Source organism: Gracilinanus agilis, chromosome 1 (assembly GCF_016433145.1).
Source record: "Gracilinanus agilis isolate LMUSP501 chromosome 1, AgileGrace, whole genome shotgun sequence".
Taxonomy (NCBI): domain Eukaryota; kingdom Metazoa; phylum Chordata; class Mammalia; order Didelphimorphia; family Didelphidae; genus Gracilinanus; species Gracilinanus agilis.
The window spans coordinates 238,206,779-238,233,758 of NC_058130.1; the positions used below are offsets into that span (position 1 = coordinate 238,206,779).

Below are 26,980 nucleotides of genomic sequence, written 5' to 3' on the forward strand. Positions count from 1 at the left end.
TAATATTAGATCTATCAATAGGTATGTGTTTATGCAGAATATATATAATATATATATAGATATATACCAAATAAAGATATATTAAAATAGAGATATATGCATCCAAGTAGTTGGAAGTTCACAGATAGACAAAATAAATATAATGGTGTCTTCCTAATAAATGTAATGTCCTTCAGAAAAGCTGAAGCATAGTTTGGGTTCTAAACTCAAACTAGGAAATAAAAAATGAATTATCTCTTTGCCCTTGCCCAAAACATGGAATTTTCCCCTCATATTCAATGATACCCTTTCTTACATGTAGAATATGTTTTAATATGTGCATAGGACCCTCTTTCCTTACTTCTCCAGAACTGATTCCAGACCATTAACTTTTCAGAGGAGAGGACCACCAAGTGTCTTGGTTTCTACAGGGATTCTGATCTAGTATCAACTCTTCCACCGTTGTTTCTGTTTGCCACAGATAAAGGCACATGGATTGTGACAGGTAGCAACTCAACATTAAGATCTCTGAAATTGTTCTTGTGATTTCAAGGTTTCCTATTTCCTTTTCCTTTTGCCTTTGAGAGAGGCATTACCTCTATCATTTTTGGAGCTTGAGTAACAGAGACACTCACAACAGTCCACTTTCTAGTCTTTCTATGTTCCCTAGGTCTCCAAATTGGTGAATAGGAATTGCCCCTCAAAGGCAAAAAACTGTAAGAAACTGAAATCTCCATATGCCTGCCATAGTGCATTTCCTACTTTTTTGGCATTCCGCCATTCTATTCCTCTTATGACTACTTGAACAAAGGGATGCCCTCCACTCACCACAGGGGTGAAACATTGAAGAGACAACTGCTATTTTCAGTTATCCCTATCATTTCTTTTCTGAAGGAAGGATAGGTGCTATTGTCCCTCTTTTGTAGATAGAGTAAATGAGGGAACAAAAGATAAATGAATTATCCCAACTCAGCTGGCTAAGAAAAACAGATCCTAGACTCAAACCTGGTCTCTAAGCTTCAGTTTTTTTAATCAACTAAAAATCTGTTGCATTATTCATTGGAATATAGGATTCTTGAAGGCAGAGTTTTATTTTGTTTTTTTTTCCCTACTTTTCTTTGTCTCCCCAGCATTTATTACAGTACCTAGTATTTAATAAATGCTTTTTGACTGACTATATTGTTCAAGGTTACTAACTAATGAACTACTCAGTCTTCAGCTGCTACTGTTTCCTTCCTACACATTCCCATTGGCTTCGTCCCAGCTTACAGCCACAATTACAGTGACCATAGAATTATTTTTCTGTCAGATCCCTTGGCCCAAAATGTAATTAGATGTATGTCTCATTTGATCTTGAATAGAATACAAAAGACCAGTAATGTCTTTGGCAATACTACCCCAGTCCTAATGAACTGGAAGTAAAGGTGGGAATTAAATGTCTTCTGAAGACAATTTGTTACATTCGTTTTTGCCTTCTTAGGAACTTCCTCCCATATCCATTTTTCTTCCCAAGCAATTCATAGAGACAAATAATCAAGCCAGAGTTCTTCTTAGATTATATATTCTGTACTGTTGCTGTCTAGGGGTAGTTTCTGAATGATTTATATTTTCTCTCCAAGTAGAACCATCTAGTTTGTGTAGATAGCCAATTGATTATAAATCTTAGCTAAGTATGGAGAAGAGTTCAGGGAAAAACGTCTATCTTCTCAGCCATTGGGCATCTGGATGAGATTGTGACCTCTATTTGCTTACCTTCCAGCCCACAACTCCTTAACATGAGTTTTCCCTTCCATTTCATTGACCCAGTGAAAAGAATACCAGGTCAGGAGGTTCAAAAGACTTGGATTCAAATTCTGCCTCTGACACTTTGTAATATGTGGGACTGTGAACAAGTCACAGTTTTCTCAGTTTCCTCATCTGTAAAAGAAGTTGAATTAGATGGCTTCTGAGGTCCTTTCTAAGCTCTAGACCATGCTCTTAGGTTGGATTCTTCACCATCCTCCTTAATTTTCTGTACTCATTCTTCACTTTTGTGATGGATGCTCCCTCCCATGGAACGTTTCCTGCCTTCTCTCTGCCTACCTACATCCACCCCAGAGAAGTAGATTTGGAATATGAAAAACTTTGGATTCTGGCCTTAGTTGTACCATTAACTAGCTAGAGGACTTTGAGCCAGCCACTTTTCTTCTCTGGGACCCAATTCTTGAATAGGTTAGACAAGATTATTGTTTGTTCTTCATTTTCAAAGAGGACCAACGACATCACAGAGTGGTAACTTGACTTGTGTATGAATTGGATTTAAGTGAGGCAGAGTTGCACAGTCATCAGCTTCATCAGAGTCATCAAAGTCCAGTGGCAAGACAAAAATCAGGACATAGCTCAGGATTTAGTGGATGACCTCATCATCTTCCATGTTGACCAAGCTTTTAGTGCTCCATGGTGCCTTCACAATTGTGGGAACAAATTGTTCTCATCTGCCTATTCTACTGGGCAAAGTTTTAACCTGTTTGCGTAGACACCCCCATAATTCACCAAAAAGTTTGTGACCCATTGATAACCCTCAACCTGGGTTAGCCCATTTGGCAAGATGGTCACTGCATGTTATAGCTTTGTGGAGTCACAACTTAAAGTTGAATGCCAAGTAGACTCCAAAGGTAGATGAGCAGCCCTGAAAAGGGCTTAATTCCTCAGACTAGAAGTGCTAGTCCTCACGACCCATATAGTGGACTAGATAGTATTAATAGATTAGATTAGAATGTATGAATGGATTAAACCAGATAATATGAATGGATTGGAATTAATGGTATGAATGAATTGGACTAGATAATTTCCCAGATGTCTTTCAACTATAAAATCCCATGGTTCTTGGCACCATTTGATGGCATCCTTGATTCCTCACTTGCATTTACTCCACATACCCAATCTGTTCCCCAATCTGTTGCTTCTGCCTTAACAACATCTTTCATATATACTCTCTTTTCTTCTTTGACATTGCCACCCCTGCAAACCCTTGTCACTTCATACTTCAGTAACAGTGGTTGTTGTCCCTGCCTTAGGTGTCTCCTCACTATGATCTATCCACTATGCAGGCCAAAGTGATCCTCCTAAAGTGCATATCTGATCATGTCACCTTCTTACTCAAAAAAATCTAATAGGTCTCTCCTTATTACTCCAAAGGTCAAATAGAAAAAATTTTTTGGCTTTTAAAGCCCTTTAGAGCCTGACCTCTTCCTATCTTTTCCAAAATGTTTACAGTAACCTCTAAATATTGTACAGTGCATTGACACTGGCCCCCCTAGTACACAAAACATTCTGCCTCTTGACTTCCTGCCTATTCATTACCTCTCTTCCATGCCTGGAATGCCCTCCCTCCTCTTCTCTATCTGTGGGCTTCCCTGGCTTCCTTCAAGACCCAGTTCAAATACCGTCTTCTACAAGAGACTTTTCCTGGTGCTCCTTCCCCAACTCCCAATGCTAGTATCTTCCCTCTAAGATTATCTCCCCCTTACACCACCTACATGTTTTATATACATAGTTGTTCATATATTTTTCTCCTCTGTTAGAATATGAGTTCTTTGAAGGCAGACATTGTGTATTTTGCCTTTCTATCTCCAGTGCTTAGTCAAAGCCTTGGCATTTACTGGGAACTTAATAAATGCTTGTTGACTAACTGTACTGAGGAACAGAAATACATGTGGTGTTTTTGGATGAGGCAGAAACAGCATGAAAGGAGAACTTGAGGCCAGAAAGAGCATGAACTAACAGTGGTGCTTTTCCTACAGGATCTACCTTTCTCTCTCTCTCTCTCTCTCTCTCTCTCTCTCTCTCTCTCTCTCTCTTTCTCTCTCTCTCTCTCTCTCGTTAAGCCTCTTTGTACTTGGTTTGCCTTACTTTCTAATTGAAAAGTTCATAAAATTATTTACATCTGTGTAAAATAGTTCATTTTTTTCTTATCAAGACTATTGTATGCTATGCCCATGTCATCTTGATCTCATGATGAACCTTTAATACAACACATGGTTAGGTAAAGTTAAATTCATTTCAGTTACACGGCCTTTAATTGATTATAGCTTAACACCATGATCTGCCTTTTGTAATTGCCTCTATGTTTTGTCCTTAGGTCAATCAACTCATTCTTGACATAGGGTACTGCATATACCCAGTCCTTTGTAGAGCTCCTTGGTGGATAGATAACTAGACCTGGAATCAAGAAGACCTTACTTTAAATCCAGCCTTACTAGCTGTGAGACCCTGAGAAAGTCATTTAACCTCTACCTGCCTCAATTTCTTCATATATAAAATGGGGATAATACTAGCCTTATCCTTCCAGGGGTTTTATGAGGATAAAGTGAGGTAGTATTTGTAAAGCACTTAACACAGTGTCTGGTACTGTTTCCTTCCTTCCTTTTTAAGCCACAACCAACCAACCCTTTGGTTTAATATCAAAACTACCCCTTCTACAACTCTCCTAATCTGGGTACAGTCTGGGTTAGAGGGAGTGGCCTGTTTTATCTGACTTCTTTACAACAGCTCTTTAGCAATCTCTTGCATTCTTTCTAGTTGGATAAAAAAAATACCCTTCAATATTTACTTCCTGCTTCCAAGTTTTTCTTAACTGACTTCCTTCTGGTCAGCTCATGTTCCTCTTTGAAATGCCTGTGTTACTGCCTCTCCAGTCTAGATCAAACCAATCCTTTTTTCAGTTCCTCTTTTTCTAAATTGCTCCCTTTTTCTCTTCATCTCATCACTGCATCCCTGATTACATGCAATATGCCGAGAATCACTTGACGGTGAATCCTGACTAATTACTCAAAATTAGCATTTCTAATACCCATATATATTCCAGTGGAAACGTAGCAAGAAAATAAAAGAAAGAATGGATTATAATTATACATTATATATAATTATATAATAAATATTATAAAAATAATGATTATAATTTTTTTCAGTTTTTTTACGAAGGCATGGATTGATTTTTATAGATAACCCTTCCTGGTCTCTAGGATGTCTGTTGTTGACACTCAGGGGAATTCTTTAACAATCTTTCCATAGGGTATATGCATCATCCCCATAAAAATCAGTCTACTGTAATTTGAGTAATGTTCAAAATCTGGCAGTGACTTGTGAAGGGAAAGCCCAGTGTTCACAAGCTGTGCTTCTAAACTTGATTCACAGTAAAATAAATATTCGTTAGAATCACTCCTGGTTCATTCTTCTACTAGCTAGTTCTACTTTTAAGCAAGCTCAACCATGTTAGATTAGATTAAATTTCCCTTATTGTGGTTTTTAATCTTCAGTGGATAGTTAATACCTTCCCAGGGATTCTAATTGAGCCATAAAATATCAGAGCTGGAAGGGACCTCTGAGGCTACTTGAACAGGAATTGGTTTCGCATGTCTCTTATTGTTTATCTTTTGTTTTTGGAGAGGACCAATGGCATCATGGATGTGCTAAAACAGTGGTTCCCAAACTTTTTTGGCCTACTGCCCCCTTTCCAGAAAAAAATATTACTTAGTACCCCCTGTCACATACTGTCACCGCCCCCTTACAGTTATTCACCACCCCCAAATGCACCTGTGGCCATCACAGCTTCCCTGGATTACTGCAGCACCCACCAGGGGGCGGTGGCGCCCACTTTGGGAATCACTGTGCTAAAACCATGTCCCTGCATATCTGAAGATTTCCATTGATGGGGAGCCCAGTCCTTTTGAAGTAACCCATTCTGTGGGAGAGCTGTTGGTTAGTGCCGCATGCTGCTCCCAAGTCTGCTTTCTTGGGTCAAAGTAAGGTATACTTTTAACAGTCTATTAGTCAACAAGCATTAGTAGTAAGCATTTCTGTGTGCTAAGCACTCTCTTAAGTGCTGAGTATGCAAAAAAAAAGTTCCTCTTACCTAAAAGCTTCCAATCTAATGAGGGAGACAACATGCAAGCAATTAAGTAAAATACTCACAGATGGAAGACAAATTGGAGAAAACCAACTGATATTAAAGATAAAAATAACCCTTTTCTCCTCTATAGGCTAAAGATGAATGTTTGTTTTTTTTCAAATAATTCTAAGAAGTCATGCCTTTCAGTTCCCTCTCTAGTTATTCCCAAATCACATTCCAATCTGGTCTTATCTTCCTCTGAATATGCCTCAGCTTGCCAGTATCCTTATTAAAAATGTGGTACCCAGAAATGAGCACAGTCTAGGTGTGGATTGATCATAGGTGAATTCAGGGAGGCTGCCTAGATAGATATAGAGATATAAGTGTGTGCATGTGTGTCTCTATATATAAACACACATATATAAAGACATGTACATACATATATACATTTATATAGGTATATAAACACATGTGGGAGGAGAGAGGATAATTTTTGTCTTCAATTTCATTTATCTCCAATTTATCTTGCATCCGTACGTAGTTGTTCACACGTTATCTCCTTCATGAGACTAGAAGCTCCTTGATAACTAGAACATTTTCTTTCTATGTTCAATGCTTAGGATGGTGCCCAACACATTGTAGGTGCTAATTTCTAAATGCTTGTTGACTAATAGACTGTTAAGTATAGATAGCTTTGCTTGGTCCCAGAAAACAGACATGGCATGAAAATATAGGAAAGACAGGCAGTTGTGAGGATGACCATGAGACAGGTCAGTGAAAAAGGAAGAGACGAGTAACAAAGTTCCAATGGCCTCTTGGACATGACTGGTGAGCATTGGGTAGATAGGACAGATAAAAGATAGGACTGAAACTAGTAATGACATGCTTGATTTATAATCACAAGTGAACCTGTTTTCTTTTCTTTTTGGCCTAGACAGTGTGATAAAATGGGTTGGGGAGTGCAACAAAATCAAATAGAAGCTTAGTTTATGTCTAATCATTTGTCTGTCAGCCCTGGTGTTTTCTTTCTTTCTTTCTTTCTTTCTTTCTTTCTTTCTTTCTTTCTTTCTTTCTTTCTTTCTAGCCAGAGGGAAAAAATCGCACTACATTGGACTATTTTCCTTGGCAAGAAGGGTAGACACTTCCTTGAGGAGCACACAAAGATAACATAAAACATCTGCTTGGAAGGACAGCTTCCATACAGCTGAATTTTCACTAGTGATAGATAGCTAAGGCATCTCTGAATTTTTTTTAACTTTCTTTTGAAGAAGGGAAAAAAGAGGCAGAAATTGTAGCTGTGCATATAGAGAGGTGAGAGTAAATCCAGAGGGAGGGGTGGCCTATTTTTCAAAGTTATCATTTTTATTCCTTCTTGCTAAATTGTAACTTGTTTTGAGATCATTTTAGAATTGGTATATTCACAGCCCCTTGCTAAAGGAGAACTGTCCCATGTGTGTGGGTTGTTGGATTTTTTTATGAGCTATTGTGAATGAATGATTTTTATGACTTATAAAGGGATTTTCACATGTGTACTGGATAATTCAGAGCTCAATAGACAAAGGACTCAACAGACGATCTCAAACATAAATAATAGTTTTAAAGAGTAACGTAGACATTTCAGGCCATTAATAACATATTCTCAGGTCCCCCAAAGGATCAGCTGAGTGGATTAAGTTTCATTTGTGTCCTGGGGCAGGTGGAAGTTCTTCAAACCATTTCGCACTGATATTCTCTTTGTATTACATTTCTTCAGCTTCCAGGAATCCATAAACCATCAGCTCCATAATCACAGTTCTGCCTCATCAAAGACAGTAGAGGGAGGGAGAGATAGGTGATCTCTTCCACTGCTTGGAACAAAGAAAAGATCACCAGCCCCTCCTTTTTTCTCTCTTTGATGAGACAGAGCTATCATCGTAGAAGCTAAGAGCTTATGAATTTAAGGAATTAAAAATCGAACCACACTTCTCTCTTGGCCTTTTATCAAACTCTTCTTTCTGAAATACTGCCAGATAGAATAGCATGAGATAGGAAGAGGGAGAGGGGAGAACCAGCATGACCTGGTGAATGCTTCACCTTTGTATTCCCTAGACATAGGCTCTGGCCAACAATCAGTAAGGCCTTAATGCAGATTAATTCAGGGTAGGAGGCAGAAGATTTGCCAGCTACTTGAATGAGTTGGCACATTCTTGGTCAGCACTCTGGTGCCCTGAGAGGCTGAACTCCCAGTTACCAGAAATAATTCTCCAATAATTTCTCTCCTCACACACAAAGAGCTTAAGGCCCAGGGCTTAACCAAAACCTGTTTACTCATTCAGACATGTTTACTTTCTTTTCAAAAGAAAAAAAAAAAGAAGAAAAAAGAGAGAGAATGCACAAGCAGTTACAACTTGATCCTTGGTCATGTTTTGCATTTTTGGGTCTTTTCTTCATTGTAGCCATCTGACCCAGACTTTTTCTTCTTTCTCTGAGTGGGTAGTCGCATCTTCCTCCTGCCTTTGTAAACAACAGAGTAAAAGAAATAGTGCCCAGAGGCTTGAGTAACTTATTTTACTTACAGGGTGGGCTAGAAGAGGAGATTTTGAGGTAGAGATTGGAAGGTTTAGAGGACAGAAAAGCAGAGCAGGAAAAGAGGAAGAAGGCATATGAATAAAGGCAAGAGACTTACTGGAATTTTTATCAAACTCTGCTAGGGGGAAATTACCCAGTCAGAGCTCAGTGCCAAATCAATATGATACCTCCTGTCCCCTGCCAAGGAATTATGATGGAATTCTGTACTAATGGGGCCCCAGAATAGTTATGGACACATAAGAATGTAAATTAATAGAGGATGGGGTGAGAACTCCCATTGCAGCTTTGCCATTCCTAGTCAAGCTGTGACTCTAAATAGTCTAAGACGGTCATGACCCTGTCCCTGAGAAATTGTCTTAATTCACATTTGGCGTTTCACTGTATCACTGAAAAAGGCAATGCTATTAGAACAAGGCGAATAGACACATTCATGAATTCAGCAGTGCTCTGTTAGGGGTATAATGGAGAATGTCTAGGGATGAGAGGGAATAAGTCTAAATGTATGTTTATATGTTTTTTTGCCAAATTCCTGATGGTCCAATATCCCCTAACCTACAACTGGAACTAAAATGCTTGCCTCGGTAGTTAGGTCACAAATTGAGACCTTACTATACTAAAGAATTTTTCAAATCAGAGATGATCTTTTTACATGCACAGAGCTGTTTGAAAAGATATATGGGTGACTTTTATTTCCTGTCAAAGTTTAACTTAAAACACTTAAGACATAAAATATTGTCAACCTTTAGCCAACCCATTAATATTGTTTGCCATTAACATGTGTAAATCAAATAGTGGCTGAAAATTAACTTTTGTAGCATTGTCTAAAACAAGAAGAGAATAAAATTTTGATATTAAATAGAAAAAGCTATTGATTAAAAATCTTATTCATGCAAAATCAAAATAAATCTTAACAGTCTATTCCCAAGTACCCTATTCCATGCAATGCACTGTGCAAACCACAAAGTATTAGAACTGGAAGAAAACTTAGAGATTATTTATTTTAGTACCCACATATAGCACTCTAATTTGATAGATGAGAAAATTGAGACCCCCCCCCAAAAGAAATGACTTACCCAAGACTCCATAGCTAGTAAGTTGCAGATCTGAGATCAGAGCCAAGTCTTTTGTCTGTTGGTTTTGAGCTCTTTACTAGGATGACCAGAAAATTTATAACCTATCAGTAAGAGGTGTTGAGTTTATGCTTGGGCCAAACCAGACCATTGCACTTTGGCTTATGCTTGTTTAATTAACAGGTATTATAGAGGGCAGTCAGGAAGCTTCAACTTCGTGAATTCAAATTTGACCTCAGACACTTATTAGCTATAACCCTGGGCAGCTCATTTAACCAGTAATGCCACGAACATTATAAATTGCTGGACAGCTATTAGTCTGCATGGATAGGCAGAGATCCTTCACTGGAGTTCCCAATAGCAGTGAAATCAAAAGTCTAGATTAGCCCCTCAAACCACACACAAAACAAACAGAATTCATCAAATACATCTTGTTTTCTATTCTTTGCCCAGCACTTTGCTAAACACTCCAGAGTAGTATGGGTGGATTTGGACTTTCATCAGGATAGATATAATTCTTCCTTCCATTTATGTAAATTATAGCTCCTGCACACTTTCTCAACCTTTGCAGTTTTTTCCATGTTTTTCTCTAAATCTTTCATATGACATCCACCCAATGTGCTCACTTTCTTTTACTATTGTTAAAATCTTAAATTGCCTATTTGTGCTGTCCTTCTGTTTTCTGTCATTCTATATTACTGGCCCACCTCCATTCTCATTCATTCCCATTCTCAATGATGTCTTTTGTATAATTTCTTGAATAAGTGTTTTATTTATGTTTTAGCCTTCTTACACCCACCATGGATCTTTATGTTTTGAACTACTTATAATTTTCATCCTTTTCGGATCACAGTGTTCCATAGTTTGTAGCATCCCTGAAAGAATACTGGTGTTAAAAATATATGCTTTTCTGAACCAGGAGAACATTATACACAATAACAGCAATACTGTGGAATGATCAACCGTGATAGACTTAGCTACTCTCAGCAATGCAATGATCCAGGACAATTTTGAGGGACTTCTGACAAAGAATGCTATCCACCTCCAGAGAAAAAACTGTTGGAGTAGGAATGCAGATCAAAGCATATAATTGTTCACTTTAGTTATTTGGGTTTTTATTTGGGAGTTTTGCTTTTATATGATTATCCTCTTACAAAAATGAACAATATGGAAATGTTTTATTTGATAATACAGGCATAACCCAGGTTGAATCTCTTGCCAGCTCCAGGAAAGGGGGAGGGAAGGCAGAAAGTAGACCATTTGGATCATATAACTTTGGAAGACACGAAAATTTTTTATTACAAGTAATTGATCAAATAAAATATTAAAAAAATTTAAAGAAATAAAAATTTAAATATGATTTCGCAGCAGCAAGAATTTAGATACTTGAACGTATCACATAATTTCTAAATTTCAATCCAGACTAACCACCTTGTACTACTCAATTCTGGGCTGAGCTCTTTGTCCATCTGCAACATTTATCCAAGAAATTTATATCTCTGTCTAAATACAGATATATAAAAAGAGCTTAGAGATTTCTCTCAGTCTCTTCAGTGAAAGCCATAGCAATGAGAGATAGTTAAAACCATTCACACTAGAAAAATAGAGTAGATGAAAAGTGCATATCTCTGGACTATGATATATACTTAGGAGGACAGTTCATTGAGTTATTCACTTTACAGACATTTTGTTATATCTATTTATTAATATAGATCTAGATAGATATCTAATGAGGAGGAGGAGGAGGAGGAGGAGGAGAGAGAGAGAGAAAGCAAAATGACTCTTGAAAGAATAACTTAATGGACTTCCCTTCTAGATTTACTTCATAATATAGGCAATATACACTTTTCCCATTCCCTTTATTTTTCCAGTGTGAATGATTAGAAATAATTTGTTTTTTGCTATGGACTTTATTGAAGCTTTGTAGTATTCTCAGGACAGTTGCAATGATCACAATACCGTCTTTGATTAGGAGCATTTGGATAATCTTGCCAATAATAAGATTTTATGCATACATTGAGCTATTGGAGTTGCAAAACTTTTATGAGATACAGTCCCTGCCTGTGAAGAAGTTAATATCCAGATTAGAAAAGTTAAACTTAATTCATAAGAAACAATTGGAGAATAAGAATACATTTTATAGTGACATGTCTAATTGTTTGATCAGTGTTGAAGTTGGTCAGAATTACCTTAATATAAAGTATTTTTCCTGCTTAAAAGAAAAAAACAAACATATGAAAGGGCAGCTAGGTGGCTCAATGATAGAGAGACAGGCCTAGAAATGGCAGGTTCTGGGTTGAAATCTGGCCTCAAACACTTTCTAGCCGTGTGACCCTGGGAAACGTATTTAAACCCCCAATGCTAAGCTCTTACTGCCCTTCTGCCTTAGAATCAATATTCATTCTAAGACATAAGGTAAGGGTTTTCTTTTTTTTTAAAAAAAGCATATGGTTTTATATTCTAGGGCCAAAACAGAAGTAGCAGCGGTTGCTAATGGTAAGATTCTGATAATGCTTATTTGGTAACAAAATATTATCAACACAGCCTTGACAGTAGAAGACTAACCCATACTTGAACTAGACCAAATGTTCCACCTCTACTCTACATAATAATAATGACAATAATTAATAAGTCATTCAATTAGTCTATATACTAATTCAGGGAATAGTAAATAGAAAATAATAGTAAAAAGGATAGGGACTTATCTTTAGACAATTTCCATTTTGAAGCCCATCAGAAAAGATGTGAAGAACAAAATGACAGTGATTATACCCTGTCCTCCATGCTTTGGAGAGAAATAGCAAAATAAGGGAAAGCCAGGCAGGATACTATCCAATGGGGACTATGTACTGTGAGACAGCAACAGTGACTGTGGAGGCTTGGTAGGAACCCTGAAGTACTCACTAGTTATGTTTTTCTGATACCACTGATTAGGTTAGCATCATAGCTGGTGTGAGGAAACTGTTTCTGTGAGTCTAAGAGATAAACAGGAGGTAGGCACAGGGATGTCTACTGGTCTAACTCAAAACCTTTGTGAAGATTAACTTGACAAGTAGAACAGTGGAATGAGTGGCACTCCTTCATTTTCTGTACCATAAGGCAAAATGCTTCAGAACAAATCAGAAATAATAATATCCCACTTGTAAGAAATGCTTCAAAGTTTTATGGCACTTGCCACTAAAGGGGATGGACTCGAAGCATGCATGAAGTTGACTAAAAATATAAATGCCTTCATTGTGCACAGTAGTATGTCATAGTAACACAAGAAATGGATCTTTTCAATTTAAGACAAGTATTTCATATTATTTTTGTCAATAGTATCCAGAGCTGTGAGATATAGAACAATATATTATATATGGAGGCAGGACAATTTTGATTCAATGAAATCAGCAGATATTGAGCAACTCCACAAATCAGAAGTTGAATCAAATTAAGTCATCAAGAATTTTTTATGTCGGTGAGCAGCTGGGCTGGCTCAGTGGATTGAGAGCCAGGCCTAGAGATGGAAGGTCCTAGGTTCAAATCTGACCTCAGACACTTCCCAGCTGTGACCCTGGGCAAGTCACTTGACCCCCATTACCTACCCTTGCCACTCTTCTGCCTTGGAGCCAATACACAGTATTGACTCCAAGACGGAAGGTAAGGGTTTTTTTTTTTTAAAAAGAATTTATTATGTGCCTACTATGTGCCAGACATTGTGCTAATTGCTGGAGATTGTTGTTGTCTATCCTTTGTTCTCAAAGAGGACCAATGACCTCATGAGAGTGATGTCTTGACTTACACATGAATTGAATTTTAGTGAGGCAAAGTTGCACAGAGTTGTCAGCTTTATTCTCTTCCAGTCATCAAAGTCCAGTAGCAAAGAACAAATCAGGATGCAGTAAATAATTGGCATCTTGGATGGATGTGTGAGAAAACTCTAGGTGCTCCACAAGATCTGTTTCAGCCACCTTTATGGAATAAATTGTTCTTGTCTACCTGTTCTGCCAGGGAACTTCACATGCTTGGGGTTGACATCCCCTAACTCACTGATGATTTAAGACCTCTGATTACTAGAGTTACAAAGAAAAGTAAAAGTCATAGGAGTTCACAATTTATTAACGAGGAAAAGTGAAAGAACCTGAAGGACCTGAAAATCTACAGTTAGCACAAATTCCATCAATCCCATCCTATCAAAAAAGAGATGCCTCATATAATTTTGCAGAGATGAACATAATCAGGATGGAATTTTAGAAAACTTTTACAGTTTGATGACATGAATCCAAAGAAAGATCAGCAGTATCAAAACAATAATAAAAATATCCATCATCTGCTTTGAAAAAGAAAAGAACAATGAGGAAAGAAGGATAAATATCATAACATGGACAATAATAGAATTGGAAAGTATCCTAACCCCCCAAAAATTGTCTACTAATGAAACTCAGGGTCTTCAACCTAAAGCAACTTCTAGAAAAAAATTTTACCTCTTCCACCCCTGCAGTAATTTTTGCAGTACATTAAATATAAATATAAAAGAATAACAGAATAGCAGCTTTTCTCAAGACCATTTTTATCTCAACTCCATGTAAAAAAGATGGGAATTATTCATAGTTGCAGGGGATGGGGAGAGAGGAGGAGGATTTTTGCTGCTTAAAAAATAAAATTTAAAAATAAAACTAAAATATGATAAGATGAATAATGATAAGATTACTATTTCATTCATGCTTTAAAATTTGGAAAGAATTTTACTCTCATTATCATATTAAATCCTAAAAACAACCTACCCAATGAATTAGGTGCTACACCTACTATTTATCTCATTTTACACATACAGAAACCAAGGTTTGTAGTTTGTAATTTGCTCATTGTCTTGCAGTGTCAGAGGTAGAATTTGAGCCCACACCTTCATAACACTCTATCTGATACACTAATCACAAAACTAATATTTATTGAATGCCTACAATGTGCCAAGCACTAATAACATGCTGAATGCTCCATTCTTGATGTTCTGGGGACTGTCTTATTTGTGGAATATTCATAACTGTCCTCTTTTCTGATGACTACTTTTTGACAGTTTCATTGCTAGTTAACATCTTTTACCAAGGAGAGGAAGTGATAATGGGTTGTTTTTTTAAGTTCTTCACTAGGAATTGATCTTAAGATGACTTTCTTCATCTCAAAAGTGATACCATCTTGTTTTATCTGGTGCTGTGGCGAAGTACTTGAAAATATAGATACTCTCTCTGAAAGCTGTGGTTCTAGTTGGACATGCATGGGTTATAGCCATCAGCTATGATTTTGAGAGCTCCTCATTTTCTCTTGATTTTCTTGTGCATGAGATTGAGGGGACCATTTTCTTTTCCTTTGTTGAATACCATGTTTGTATCATTTCTCTCAGCCTGTCCAACTTTTGCAGTTACAGTCTGCTCTCGTTAGACCATTGCTTCAGTATTCCTCTTGAGGCAGTGACAGCAGCCGTCTGGACTTCTTTTGAGGCTCTTGGAATTGGTTATGCTTCTGCTTCTTGGTATATTTTTTCTGTTATAAACAATAAGATCCTTTTTATAGTCAATCTCCTAATGCTATTATGAATATAGAAGCAGAAAAGTGTAGCCTTCAGTCTCTGATTCTGTGTTTTGAGGTGGCCAAGTTTGAAATAAAGATAATTAAGCACAACTTCTGGATGATTTCAGGCCAGTCATTCATACTTTCTCTGTCTTAGATTAAAGAATCAAATCCCCTTGTCTCTCTATGAGGATGAGTGTGAAGATGAAACATGATAAAAGGGGAGGTAAAACATGATTTCCTTATCTAACTCAAAATTTACATTAATAAATATGAGGTTTAGGCACCTATTACTAGAACCATCTCAAACAGAATTGCATTTTATGGTTTCACTTGAAATTCTAATGTTCAGTGCCTCCTTCACTTTGCTGAAATTCAAGACCACAAGTGTGGACTGTTGTATGTCTGACTGGGAGAATGTTTTGGCTAGTTTCCTTGAATTGTACTTTTTTCTTTTCTTTCTTTGTTGTAAGGTGTATCTTACTGGGTAGGAAGTAGAGATGAGATATACTTGGGAAAAAAGGTGACATTTTTAAAAAGACATAAAAATTTTTAAAAATAATATTTAAAAATTCTTATATTCAGGATGGCTCCCTCTTGATAATGAGAACCCATCAGGTTCTCTTTAATGACCATTGAGGCTTATACATCATGAATCTATTCTTCTTGTTTTTCAGGTGTTCCATTCCCTAGGAATTTCCTTCAGATCTGCAAGAAGATTCTATGCCGCCTTTTCCGTGTATTTGTGCATGTCTACATCCATCACTTCGATCGTGTGATTGTGATGGGTGCAGAAGCCCATGTCAACACATGCTACAAACATTTCTATTACTTTGTCACAGAGATGAACCTCATAGACCGCAAGGAACTAGAGCCGTTGGTAAGTGGAACAAGGACTGAGTATTTTTATTCATTCATTCATAGAGCTGGAAAAGGGCAAGGAGAGTTTCAAGGATTACAGCTTTAAAATTTAATCATTTCTTACATTTAGAAGTTGCTTCTATTCTCACCAAGTGGTAATAGTCCCATTGGTGCTAGAATAGTCTTAATAATCTCCTGTCCTATGGTTCCACTCACAGTCCCAGTGAATGTCCAGAGCCAAATTCAGTACCTGGTCCCTCATCCCCCAGCTAGGTGGTACAAGGATGAAGCACTGGTCCTGGACTCAGAAAAACCTGAGCTCAAACCCAGCCTCAGGCACTTACTCGCTTTGTGACCCTGATCAAATTACTTAACCTCTTTCTGCCTCAGTTTCCTTAATGGGAAAATGGGAATAATAATAGTATGTCCCTTCAGGGTTGTTGTGAAGATAGAATAATATTTGTAAAATGCTTAGTCCAGTCTAGGTTCTTGCTTAATAAACACTTGTTTGCCTCACATATACCTTGGCAGGGACTATCTCACTTTTGTATTTGCTTTTTGTATTTATATCTGTATTTTAGATCACAAGATCTAATGAACTACTATTTTTGCTATCCACCTGGCCTGGCACATAAAATAGTCTTTAATAAATGTTTTCTGAGTGACTGGTTAATTAAGCAGGCATTAGGAAAGAAAATGCCCACATCCATTAATTCTAGCTACTCATATTGAGGAACTTCTTCCTCTTTTCTAGACTGGCTACATTTATAGAAATATTATTATCTCTTTGGGAAAGGAATACAACATGATATAGTAGAACAAATACATTGGAGTCAAAGGATGTGGCTTTAAAACTTATTACCTGTGTCACCTTGACCAAGTCACTATACCTTGGCTTTAGTTTCCTCATTGGCCAAATGAAGTAGTTCAGAGTTAGATCTGTGATCCTATCCTATAAGCTTATGAACCAACCTTTGGACCACCATTAAAATTCAATCCTGGTGCCTCATTGTGGAATCAGGAACCCTAGTTCCTTCGAGGTTATGCTAACACAGAATGAATAAAGCCAAACAAACTAAAAAGACTTCAAGAATATTTATGAGTTTGTTTATTATCAGAGTTTTGATAGTCTTATTAGCTTTATGACTTTAGGGGAGACATGTCAACTGATTTCTAAACTGAGGGATTTGGATTAGATCAATAGTTCTTAACTTGACGGTCAATACATTTGGGTTTTAAAATATTTTGATAATGCTATTTTGATGTAATTCATTTTCTTTGTAATCCTACATATTTTGTTTCATCTATTTAAAAACATGATTCAGAAAAGGGGTCCATGGGCTTCACCAGATTGCCAAAGCCTCGAGGCCACAATTCAAAAAACATGATACAAAAAAAAAAATATTTAACTCCAACAGTATGTGAGTTTTCAAGTTTGTACATGGTTACTTCCATCAACATGAAATTACAGTAGATTGAGTGCCTGGCCTGGAATCAGGAGGCCCTGGGTTCATAAATGATCTCGAATACTTCCTAGCTGTGTGACTCTGGGCAAGTCATTTAACCCTACTTACAGGCCCTTACTGCTCTTCTGCCTTAGAATTCATCCTTAATAATTGCTATTAGTTCTAAGAGAGAAGGTAAGAGTTTAAAAAACAACAACAAAAAAACCATGAAGTTACACTCTAGCTTTCTTTCCACTACAGTTTGCCAATATCAGTAATGTGGTTAGGTATTGTTAAAATAAAAAAAAATATTTTTAAAAATAGTTAAACCATAATCGCCTAGGATTGTGTCCTTTCCAGGCAGTCTTGTAAAGAAATGACAGATATTGGCTAGTTGAGCAACTAAGTTGCTTGATTGGCTATGAATGCTCTGATTAAAATCACTAAGATTCATTGCAGAATGTTATTGATTAAAAAATGTAATCCTTCTGGGAAACTGTCATATAATTAGTAGATTTTTATTCCCCAAATGAATGTATTTGACTAGCAACCTCTTTCTTTGCTGTGTGCTTGTTTTAAAATCGTTTCTAGTAAAGTAAAGAAAAATATTTTTACTGAGTTACTATTATGAAACAGGAAGGTACCGTGCTAGGTACCACGTGGTATAAAATAAGTATGAGGCATAACCCTTGCCTTCATGGATCTTACAGTCATGTAACAAGTTATTTTATTACTTCTCAGATTTCCTTTCACTCTTGAAATAACCCAAGGCAGAGGTGCCAGACACAGGCCTGTGGGCAACAATATGGCCCTCAACGAGATGCCAGTTCACCCAGATTAAAATGTAACTGAGAAATATTTGATAAAATAAATAAAAATATAACAAAATGCAAATAATATTACATTTTAAAACTCTTAATATGTAGACCACAAGGATCTTTATATGTATTTAAGTGGCCCCTGTTCCTAGTTGGTTTTGATATTGCTAATCCAGGATTAAATACTCAGATACCTGGATTTAAAGTCAAGCCACATGTATACAAATCCTGCCCCTGGTATTTGCTATCAATGTGAGAATGAACAAGTCATTTAGCTTCTCTGGGCATCAGTTTCCCAAGTTGTAAAATAAGGGGGTTGAAGAATAACCTTGAAGATGCCTCCTAACTCTCAATCTATGATCCTATAATTGTTATCATTGTAATCTTTTGTATTCCTGTTCCAGACCTCGACTCTTTCATCATCAGTTACCTGTGCTATTTTTTTTTTATCAAAGTTTCCCCATAGAATGACTCACCTGAACTTCTAGTAGAGATAGACAAATGGAGCCTCACAAGATTTTCTGCTTTTTAGGAATTGCGTAAGGCTATGCCACTTACATATTGGGATGAGAAGGATTGGAGACCCAACTACTACTAGTCAGAATAAAGCCGTTTGGTGGGAGGGTGCCATTAACTATGGCCAATCAATTAATAAGCATTTTTTGAGTACCTATGAAGTACCAGGCCCAGTGCTAGACACTGAGGGAATAAAGACCAAAGTTAAACATTCCTTGCTTTTATAGTCAATTCAGAGAGACATGTAATTATATATGTATTTAAGTGGGGAAAAAAGACTTAGGAGCTAGGGCAATCAGGAAGGGCATTATGTAGAAAGTGGTGTTTGAACTGAGTCTTCCAGAAAACACTAGCTATTCTAAAATATTGTGGTGCAAAGAGAGCAGAAATATTCCTAGCATGACAGAGAGCCAATGTCAAGGTTTGGTGGTGGAAAATGGAGTGCTTTTCATTAGGAACAGTAAGAAGACCAGTATGACTGGACCGTAGGGTACATGAAGAGTAGTAAAAGTTTAATAAGTTGAAAAGATAGGTGGGACCCAGTTATAAATGGCTTTAAATGCCAAACAGAGGAGTTTATATTTGATTTTAAAGGTAAGAGGGAGGTGCATAAAATTGCAAACACAGTACTCCAATATGGTCCGATTAGTGCAAAGTACAAAAGAACAATTACCTTTGAGGCAGAGTGGTATGAGGGAGATATATAAAACAAGTCACTTAAGCACTCTATTCCTTGACTTCCTGACAAAATGAGCATGTTGGACTTGATGGGCTTTTAAGTACTTTCTATCTCTAAATCTATGATTCTGTGAACTTCTTTATTCTTTTAAGTATAACCCTAAATTGTCAGGTTGTCATTGAATCATTAATGACTCAAGCTATCCATAAAACTATTTCTGGACATATCTATTTGTATTATTGTCTAGTCTATATTGTTGAATCTTTCCCACAAGAACAGTATGTTAAATGTCCACTTCTTTGCTAATATCTAGAAAAAATGTATCTATGATATTTTCTTGATCCTAGTATAAGATAATCCTGTCAAAAGAATGAAAAGAGGTTAGATTAAAATGACCTGAAATGCCCTTTTCTAGATATTTACTAAGCACATCTTTTTGTTGTTGTTGAGGCAAACAGGGTTAAATGACTAACCCAGGTTCACATAACTTTAAGTGTCTGAGGCCAGATTTGAACTCAGGGAAATGAGACTTCTTGACTCCAGGCCCAGTACTCTATCTATTGTGCCAACTAGCTTCCCCTACCCCCACATCTTTTTTTTTTCTAAACCCTTAACTTCTGTGTATTGGCTCCTTGGTGGAAGAGTGGTAAGGGTGGGCAATGGGGGTCAAGTGACTTGCCCAGGGTCACACAGCTGGGAAGTGTCTGAGGCCAGATTTGAACCTAGGACCTCCCATCTCTAGGCCTGACTCTCAATCCACTGAGCTACCCAGCTTCCCCCCTACCCCGACATCTTTAAGGATCCACTCACAAATTTCCCTAGGATTTGAAGTTAATCTCACTGACCTATATAGCCTTAAGATTCTATCCCTGCCTTTGAAAATGAGGATATTTGCCCTTTTCCATCATTTCAGACCTCTCTTCTTTGCCATGATCTTTCAGACATCTTTGATTAGGGATTAGTAATCACATTTTGGCAGTTCTTTCAGGATTTGAACATATCTGGTTCAAGTGACATGAAATCATCAAGTACTGCTGGTTGATATCTTACTCTCTTGTCACTAGTCTTAAGGATTAATTACTTGGTAGCTGTTTTTGTTTTGTTTTGTTTTTTCTCCATCTAGAAATGATTCTTCTCAGCAGAGAAAGGAAACAATAGGAAATGAGCAGTGTGATTGATTGATTGAATGAATGAGAAAGGAATTATTAAGGGTTTACTGCATTCCTTGCATTGTGCTAAGTGCTAGGAGTGCAAATAGGAGACTGAGACAATCCTATTTTGGTCAAGGAGCTCATTCTGATTGGGGGAGACAAGTCACAAAGGAATGTTCAGCAGCAAGAAATTTTTCAAGATGCTTAGAGTGTATTGGTAGGTCAAAGAACACTGTCCAATGATCTAGGGGATGAAATATTATGGCAGATAGTGCATCTCTTGTCATTTATCAGTGTTTCATCCAACCCAATAATTATCCTTTATTTAATCTTCCTCTTTCTCCCAATATAGCTTTAAAACAAACAAACAAACAAACAAACAAACAAACAAACAACTCTTATCTTCTGTTTTAGAATGGGTATTGTATTGGTTCCAAGGTAGAAGAGCAGTAGGGCCTAGGCAGTGGGGGTTAAATGACTCTCCCAGGCTCACATAGATAGAAAGTGTCTGAGGTCAGATTTGAACCCAAGACCTCCTCGCTCTAGACCTGACTCAATTCACTGAGCCATCTAACTGCTCACCCCTGCCAATATCGCTTAAAAACAAAAACAAAAACAAAACAACAAAAAAACCTCACTTTTCACTGTCCTTCCCTTCCCTCACCAGCCTCAGCTCATTCCAAACTTTTGTACTCTTGTCACTAATTTTGAACAAGAAAGTGCTTCCTTGAGATTCACTGATCTGGTTCTTCTTCCCATCTTCACCATTAGGACTGGATCATAGTTTAATAGATTTATTTACTTACTTACTTATTTATTTATTTATTTATTTATTTATTTATTTCAGCCCTTACCTTCTGTCTATGTATGGGCTCCAAGGCAGAAGAGTGGTAAGGGCTAGGCAATGGGGGTCAAGTGACTTTCCCAGGGTCACACAGCTGGGAAGTGTCTGAGGCCAGATTTGAACCTAGGACCTCCAGTCTATAGGCCTGGCTCTCAATCCACTGATCTACCCAGCTGCCCCTCCCCAATAGTTTAATAGATTTAGAGCTGGAAGGAAATTTTGAGGCCATCAAAGCCAATCTTCTAATTTTACTGATGGGGAAACTGAGAGTGAAATGAAGGGACTTGCCTAGAGTCACACAGCAGATACAAAGTGTCAGAGGCTGGGTTTGAATTTAGGTCTTCCTGATTCCAAGTCCAGCACTCCATACCCCTATGCAACCCAGATGCTTCTAGCTCTACTTTTCCTCCCTAGGAGTTTAGATTAAAATTGCCTGCAAATATTCAAGGGCTACTTGCTCTTTCTTACTTTGTTAAGAGTAATGTTAATTCGTAATAGACTGGCATTGGAGAGTAATAACCTAAGGTCCAAAACAGAGATGGCATCTGACTTACATGAGTAAACCAGTGGGTTAGATAAGAAAAGTGGCTTCCCAGCATGATTCTGGGCAAACCACTTAACCCTATTTGCCTCAGTTCCTCATCTGCAAAATGAGCTGGAGAAGGAAAAGGCAAACTTCTCTAGTATTTTTGCCAAGAAAACTCCAAATAGGGTCACAAATAGACAAGACTGATAGAACAACAACAAAAATGACTCTTCCAACCTGTATATGAACAGGGATGTTTTGAACTGGTATATTTGTGTCTTGTATCTCAGCCCTTTAAATGAAATGTTACTTAGAATTTAGAAGTGGTAGGAAGGTCGGTCTACTCTGCTGAATGAGAGAGCACAGCATGTCCACTAACAAGATTTGTCCCATCAATCCATTTTGGAGCCTGCTTGTCAGCTGTTGCCTAGACCAGAAGCCTGGGAACCCACAGAAACACATGCCATCTCTTTCAGCCAACAGCAGGAAGAGTGAATGGAGCTGGGGCCCTTAAATGAACACAGACATGACAAATAATCTTTCATGTAAAGCCAACAGCTGAAGCTGACCCACACCCCAGCAAACTCACAGTTGGAAGAAACAAGCTCTAATGATTTTGATAATTAGAAAATGGAGCAAGCATTGATTGAATAAAGTAGGTTTTTAGACCTTTTTTGGTACTGAAATCAGATGACAGAAATGATCTATCTAAACAATCTTTAACAATCTTTGCATGTGTTTTATTATACTCTTATTTTTAAATAATCTTTATTATATAGGAAATAACTGGGGAAGTAATATAACTTTAGTAAAGGACAGGATATGGAGAAAGAAATGGGTAGTGAGAGAGGCAGGAAGAATAGTTCTGTTTTTACCACAGAGTGACCTTGGATGAATCACTTAGCTTCCTCTGCCGCCACTTCCCTGTCTATAAAAATGGACATAATTATGCCTATCACCCATTCTCACCGGGATGCTGAGAATCCAAATGAGACTCTAGACTGATATGTCTATGATAATCTATACTAATGTTGCTATGACCTTCTTAGAGGAACAGCATCATATAAATTCCTAGTGCTATTGTTCGGTTGTCTTGAATCCTTGGTACTATCTCAGTGGGAGTCCTATAAACACTGAATAATGAGAAGTATTGCAATCTCAGCAAGTTAGCAAATAGGACAAAAACATAGAAACAGGCAGTGTTTGGAGACTACAAATTGTGCCAACCATTCTTGAATGCAGCTTCATATTTTTATATGAAAAAGTAACATAGCTAGTAATACTCTTTGGCTCAGAGATCACATTACTGGATGTAGAAGTCAAAGACAGAAAGACTGACTCCAAAAATATCATGGCAGCATTTTTTTTGTGGTAGCAAAGGAATAAAAACAAAGAAGAGAACTAATCAGTTGGTAAATGGCTAAAAATGACTGGAATATAAATGGAATTTTATTATACAGTAAGAATTAACAAATAGAAATCCAGAGAAATATTCTTTATTTGAAGTGATGCAAAGTAAAGTAAGCAACAATTTTCTTTTAAATTATCCTTATTATCCAGTAAACAGTTAGGGGGAGGTGCATTGTTAGAGAGAACATTGCTGAGGAACAAGTTGAGGCAAAGAATAATATACATAATGATTATAATACTATAGATGAAAAGAAATAAAAAGGAAGCCAATCTGAGTGACAAAATATCTAAGTTTGGTCCAAGAGGAAAGACAGAGGTAGGGGACTGTAGATTGCTGTGTGTACCCTTAGTTGCAATCCTTCTGATTGGTTATTCTCCAGTATATTTTATTGTTATTGCTACAATAGAGGGCTCAGTGCTGTAGGAGGCAGTGGTGCTAAGAATGGAAATTATTATGTTAGAAAAGTTAAACACAACAATATTATTCCAATATGTGGTCATTCTGGTGTATAACTAAAGCTGCATAAAGAAAGTGTTGGACGTTGAGAAGGCTAAGGAATTGTGTGACTTAAGTCATCAAAAGTCACCAAAGACAGGAAAAGACCCTGAAGCTGGATAAGAAAGACTTTGAGAACCTTTGGGAACATGATCTTGCCTGAGACCATCAGCGAAGGTGAGATGGCTTGCATGCACTTCCAAAGAGGAAAGTTCTTTGGATGATGGAGGCAGAGAAATAATCTTTAAATAGTGGTGGAAGCAAAAATGATGTCAGCTTCTGTTCAAGTCAAGAGGAAAAGGAGAAGGGGTAGCTTCAACAGATACGATTGAAAGAGATATGGTGCATTAAATAGAGATCCAAGTCCCTGTAAGGAAGTAGAAGGAAATTTGATTAGATTTTTTTCAAATGCTGTCTATAAACTCAAAGGATTGTAGTAATGGTAGAGAGTAGCTAAACTTAGGAATGATCCTTAATAGAACAGTATGGAACACTGAACCCTGCTTTCTAGCCACCTTGAACAAAATGCATGGAAATTGAAGAGGAACCACCAACTTTAACAGAATATCAGCATAGACACAGAATGGCCCAGAAAATGCCAGGTTGGATGGATTCATTCTAACTATGCCTCATGAATGTTTGATATGAGATTGATGAGAGATAATGAGATTCCCATGAAGAATTCTTCTTATCATCATAACATCAGAGGATCATAGACTTCAAGCCAGAAGAGACCTTAGAAGTTGTAGAGATGGAGTAGATAGTGTTGGCTTGGAGTTAGGAAGAATGTGTGACCCTGGACCCTGGGAAAGCTATGCAACCTCCCTGATTCCATTTCATCATCTGTAAAATGAGGATGGGTTGCTAGGTGGCACAGTGGATAGAGCACCAGGCCTGGAGTCAAAAAGACTCCTCTTCCCAAGTTCAAATCTGGCCTCAGACATTTACTAGCAGTGTGACCCTGGGAAAGTAATTTAATCCTGTTTGCCTCAGTTTCCTCATCTATAAAATGAGTTGGAGAAGGAAATGGCAAACCATTCCAGTATCTTTGCCAAGAAAACCCAAAATAGGGTCACAAAAAGTCAGATATGATTAAAAAAACAACAGAACTAAAAAATTAGGATAGTAAAAGCACTTACTTCAGAGGGTCTTTATAAGGTTGGAATAAGATAAGATATATCTAAGTGCTTTAAAGTCTTAAAAGTGCTATAGGAATGCTACTTGTTATTACAACTACCACTACTACTACAACTAGTATCTAGTTCATTTCTCTCATTTTACAGGTGAAAAGAGCTGAGACTTACAAGTTAAGTGGCTTGCCCAAGATCACACAAATAATAACAGAGTTTGAACCCAGGTCCTCTACCTCCAAATCTCATATTCTCTAGTCTATCTCACTTTGCCCAGCTTTCTAGGGTTTCCCCCAATAATTTACTTCTCAGATTTTGATCTATGATAAAGAATGAAAAGATACTTATGGTTACAGAGCATAGAATAATAGAAAAATGTTATAAAATCTCTCTACAAGAGGACATATCAAATAAAGAGCTCCACAGAGCATATCAGAAGTGGCAGATATAATGTTAGGCAGTGTATCATGAAAAGAGGCATTGCATTAAGTTATAAAGCTCTAGACTCTTAAAACTGCTGGCAAAGGACTCAGAGCTATGTATCAAAGTCTGCAAGAACGTGCAGCTTCCCATAGCTACCAATTGTGCCCTGGGCCTATTTGAGAAATGTCAGGATGACTTCATTCACTAATATTGGAGGCACTGCTGGGAGAAACTAATCCCTGAAGCCTCTGTAAAGGAAGAAAATGTGCCCCCAGGTAAAGTGAGGGAGGAAGAGAAGGTAAGAAGGGCAAAATTGGGCATGAGAAACTCCTTACAGTAATTCAAGCATCTAAAAGTTCTTTTTTACCAGTCAATAGTAATCAAAAGTTCTTAATCTGGAGTCTGTGAATTTGTCTTTTTTTAAGTGTTTTTTGATAATGGTATTTCAGTATAATTGATTTCCTTTATAATTATATACATTTTATTTTATACATTTAAAAAACATTATTCTAAGGAGTCCATAGATTTCACCAGGTTGCCAAAGATCAATGACACAAAAACAAGGTTAATAACCACTCCTTTAGATGGATTGGGGTATGGGTAGAGAATTTATAGGAACAATAAAAATAGCTCCAAATAGTTTTAAGCTTTTTTAGAAGCAAAATGACTTCTTTTTTTTCAAAACCCATACATTCCATCTTAGAATCACTACTCTGTATTGGTTCCAAGGCAGAAGTGCGGTAAGGGATAGGCAATGGGGGGTTAAGTGACTTGCCTAGGGTCACACAGCTAGGCAGTGTCTGAGGCCAGATTTGAAAGCAAAATTAATGAAAAAAATTAATTAAATTTAAAGATAATTAATTTAATAATAAATTAAATAATAAAAATTTTTAAAGAAAAAAATGTTGGAAGCCATGTTGCCTACTTTCCTAATTTCATTGATTCTACAAGAAACAGTGCTACTCTCTCTCATCCCTAACATTCCAGGTGTTCTGGGAGAAACAAGAACTGGCTTTGACATTCTTGGGCGAGTAGCCCAAGCCACACTCTGTGAGGCTGGCTCAGGCAAGTGTGTCCCAGCAGGAAAAGCATAGGGCAGGGTATGGCCTATTTTCTTGATGTATTGCCTTAAGTCTTTTGCTTTGCTAGTGTTCCAGATACAGGGTCATAGGATAAGAGAATCAAGCCAATGAAAGGGCCAGAGTATGGTGGACCAATAGGTAGAATTGGTCCAAATGTCCGGGAAAATACTTTAGAACTCTGTAAGAAAGTGGCCAAAGTTCATTTTCTCTGATCCAGAAATACTCTACTTTTCATAAACACTAAGGAGGCCAAAGATAGAAAGAAAGATTTGCCATATATAACAAAATATTGAGAGCATTATATATTTTGACAGTTAAAAGCAAAATGTAATAAAAAACAGAAGTACCAGTGAAATCAACCACTAAGGATCAATATTCCCAAGGTGCTTGATCCGTTGGAGGGTAACTTAAATCCTTTGAGTTCATTTGTTTTATGTAGGCAGGGTTACTGTGTCTATAAGTCAGATGTGGCCTCAATGGGAAATACAAACAATGCTTTTCCCCCCAAAACTGAGCTGAGGTGGGTGAGATTGAATCATCCTCAATAATTCGATCTTTGATTGAGTCAA

At 37.3% G+C, this 26,980-nt stretch overlaps 1 protein-coding gene across 1 annotated transcript in view; it reads left to right on the forward strand.

The window, feature by feature from the left end:
* MOB3B (MOB kinase activator 3B) overlaps positions 1–26,980 on the forward strand; it is a 168,647-nt gene that overhangs the window by 111,550 nt on the left and 30,117 nt on the right. Inside the window, exon 2 of the mRNA XM_044679327.1 lies at positions 15,708–15,910. Coding sequence (XP_044535262.1) covers positions 15,708–15,910 — 203 coding nt within the window. The remainder of the gene's footprint in view (positions 1–15,707; positions 15,911–26,980) is intronic.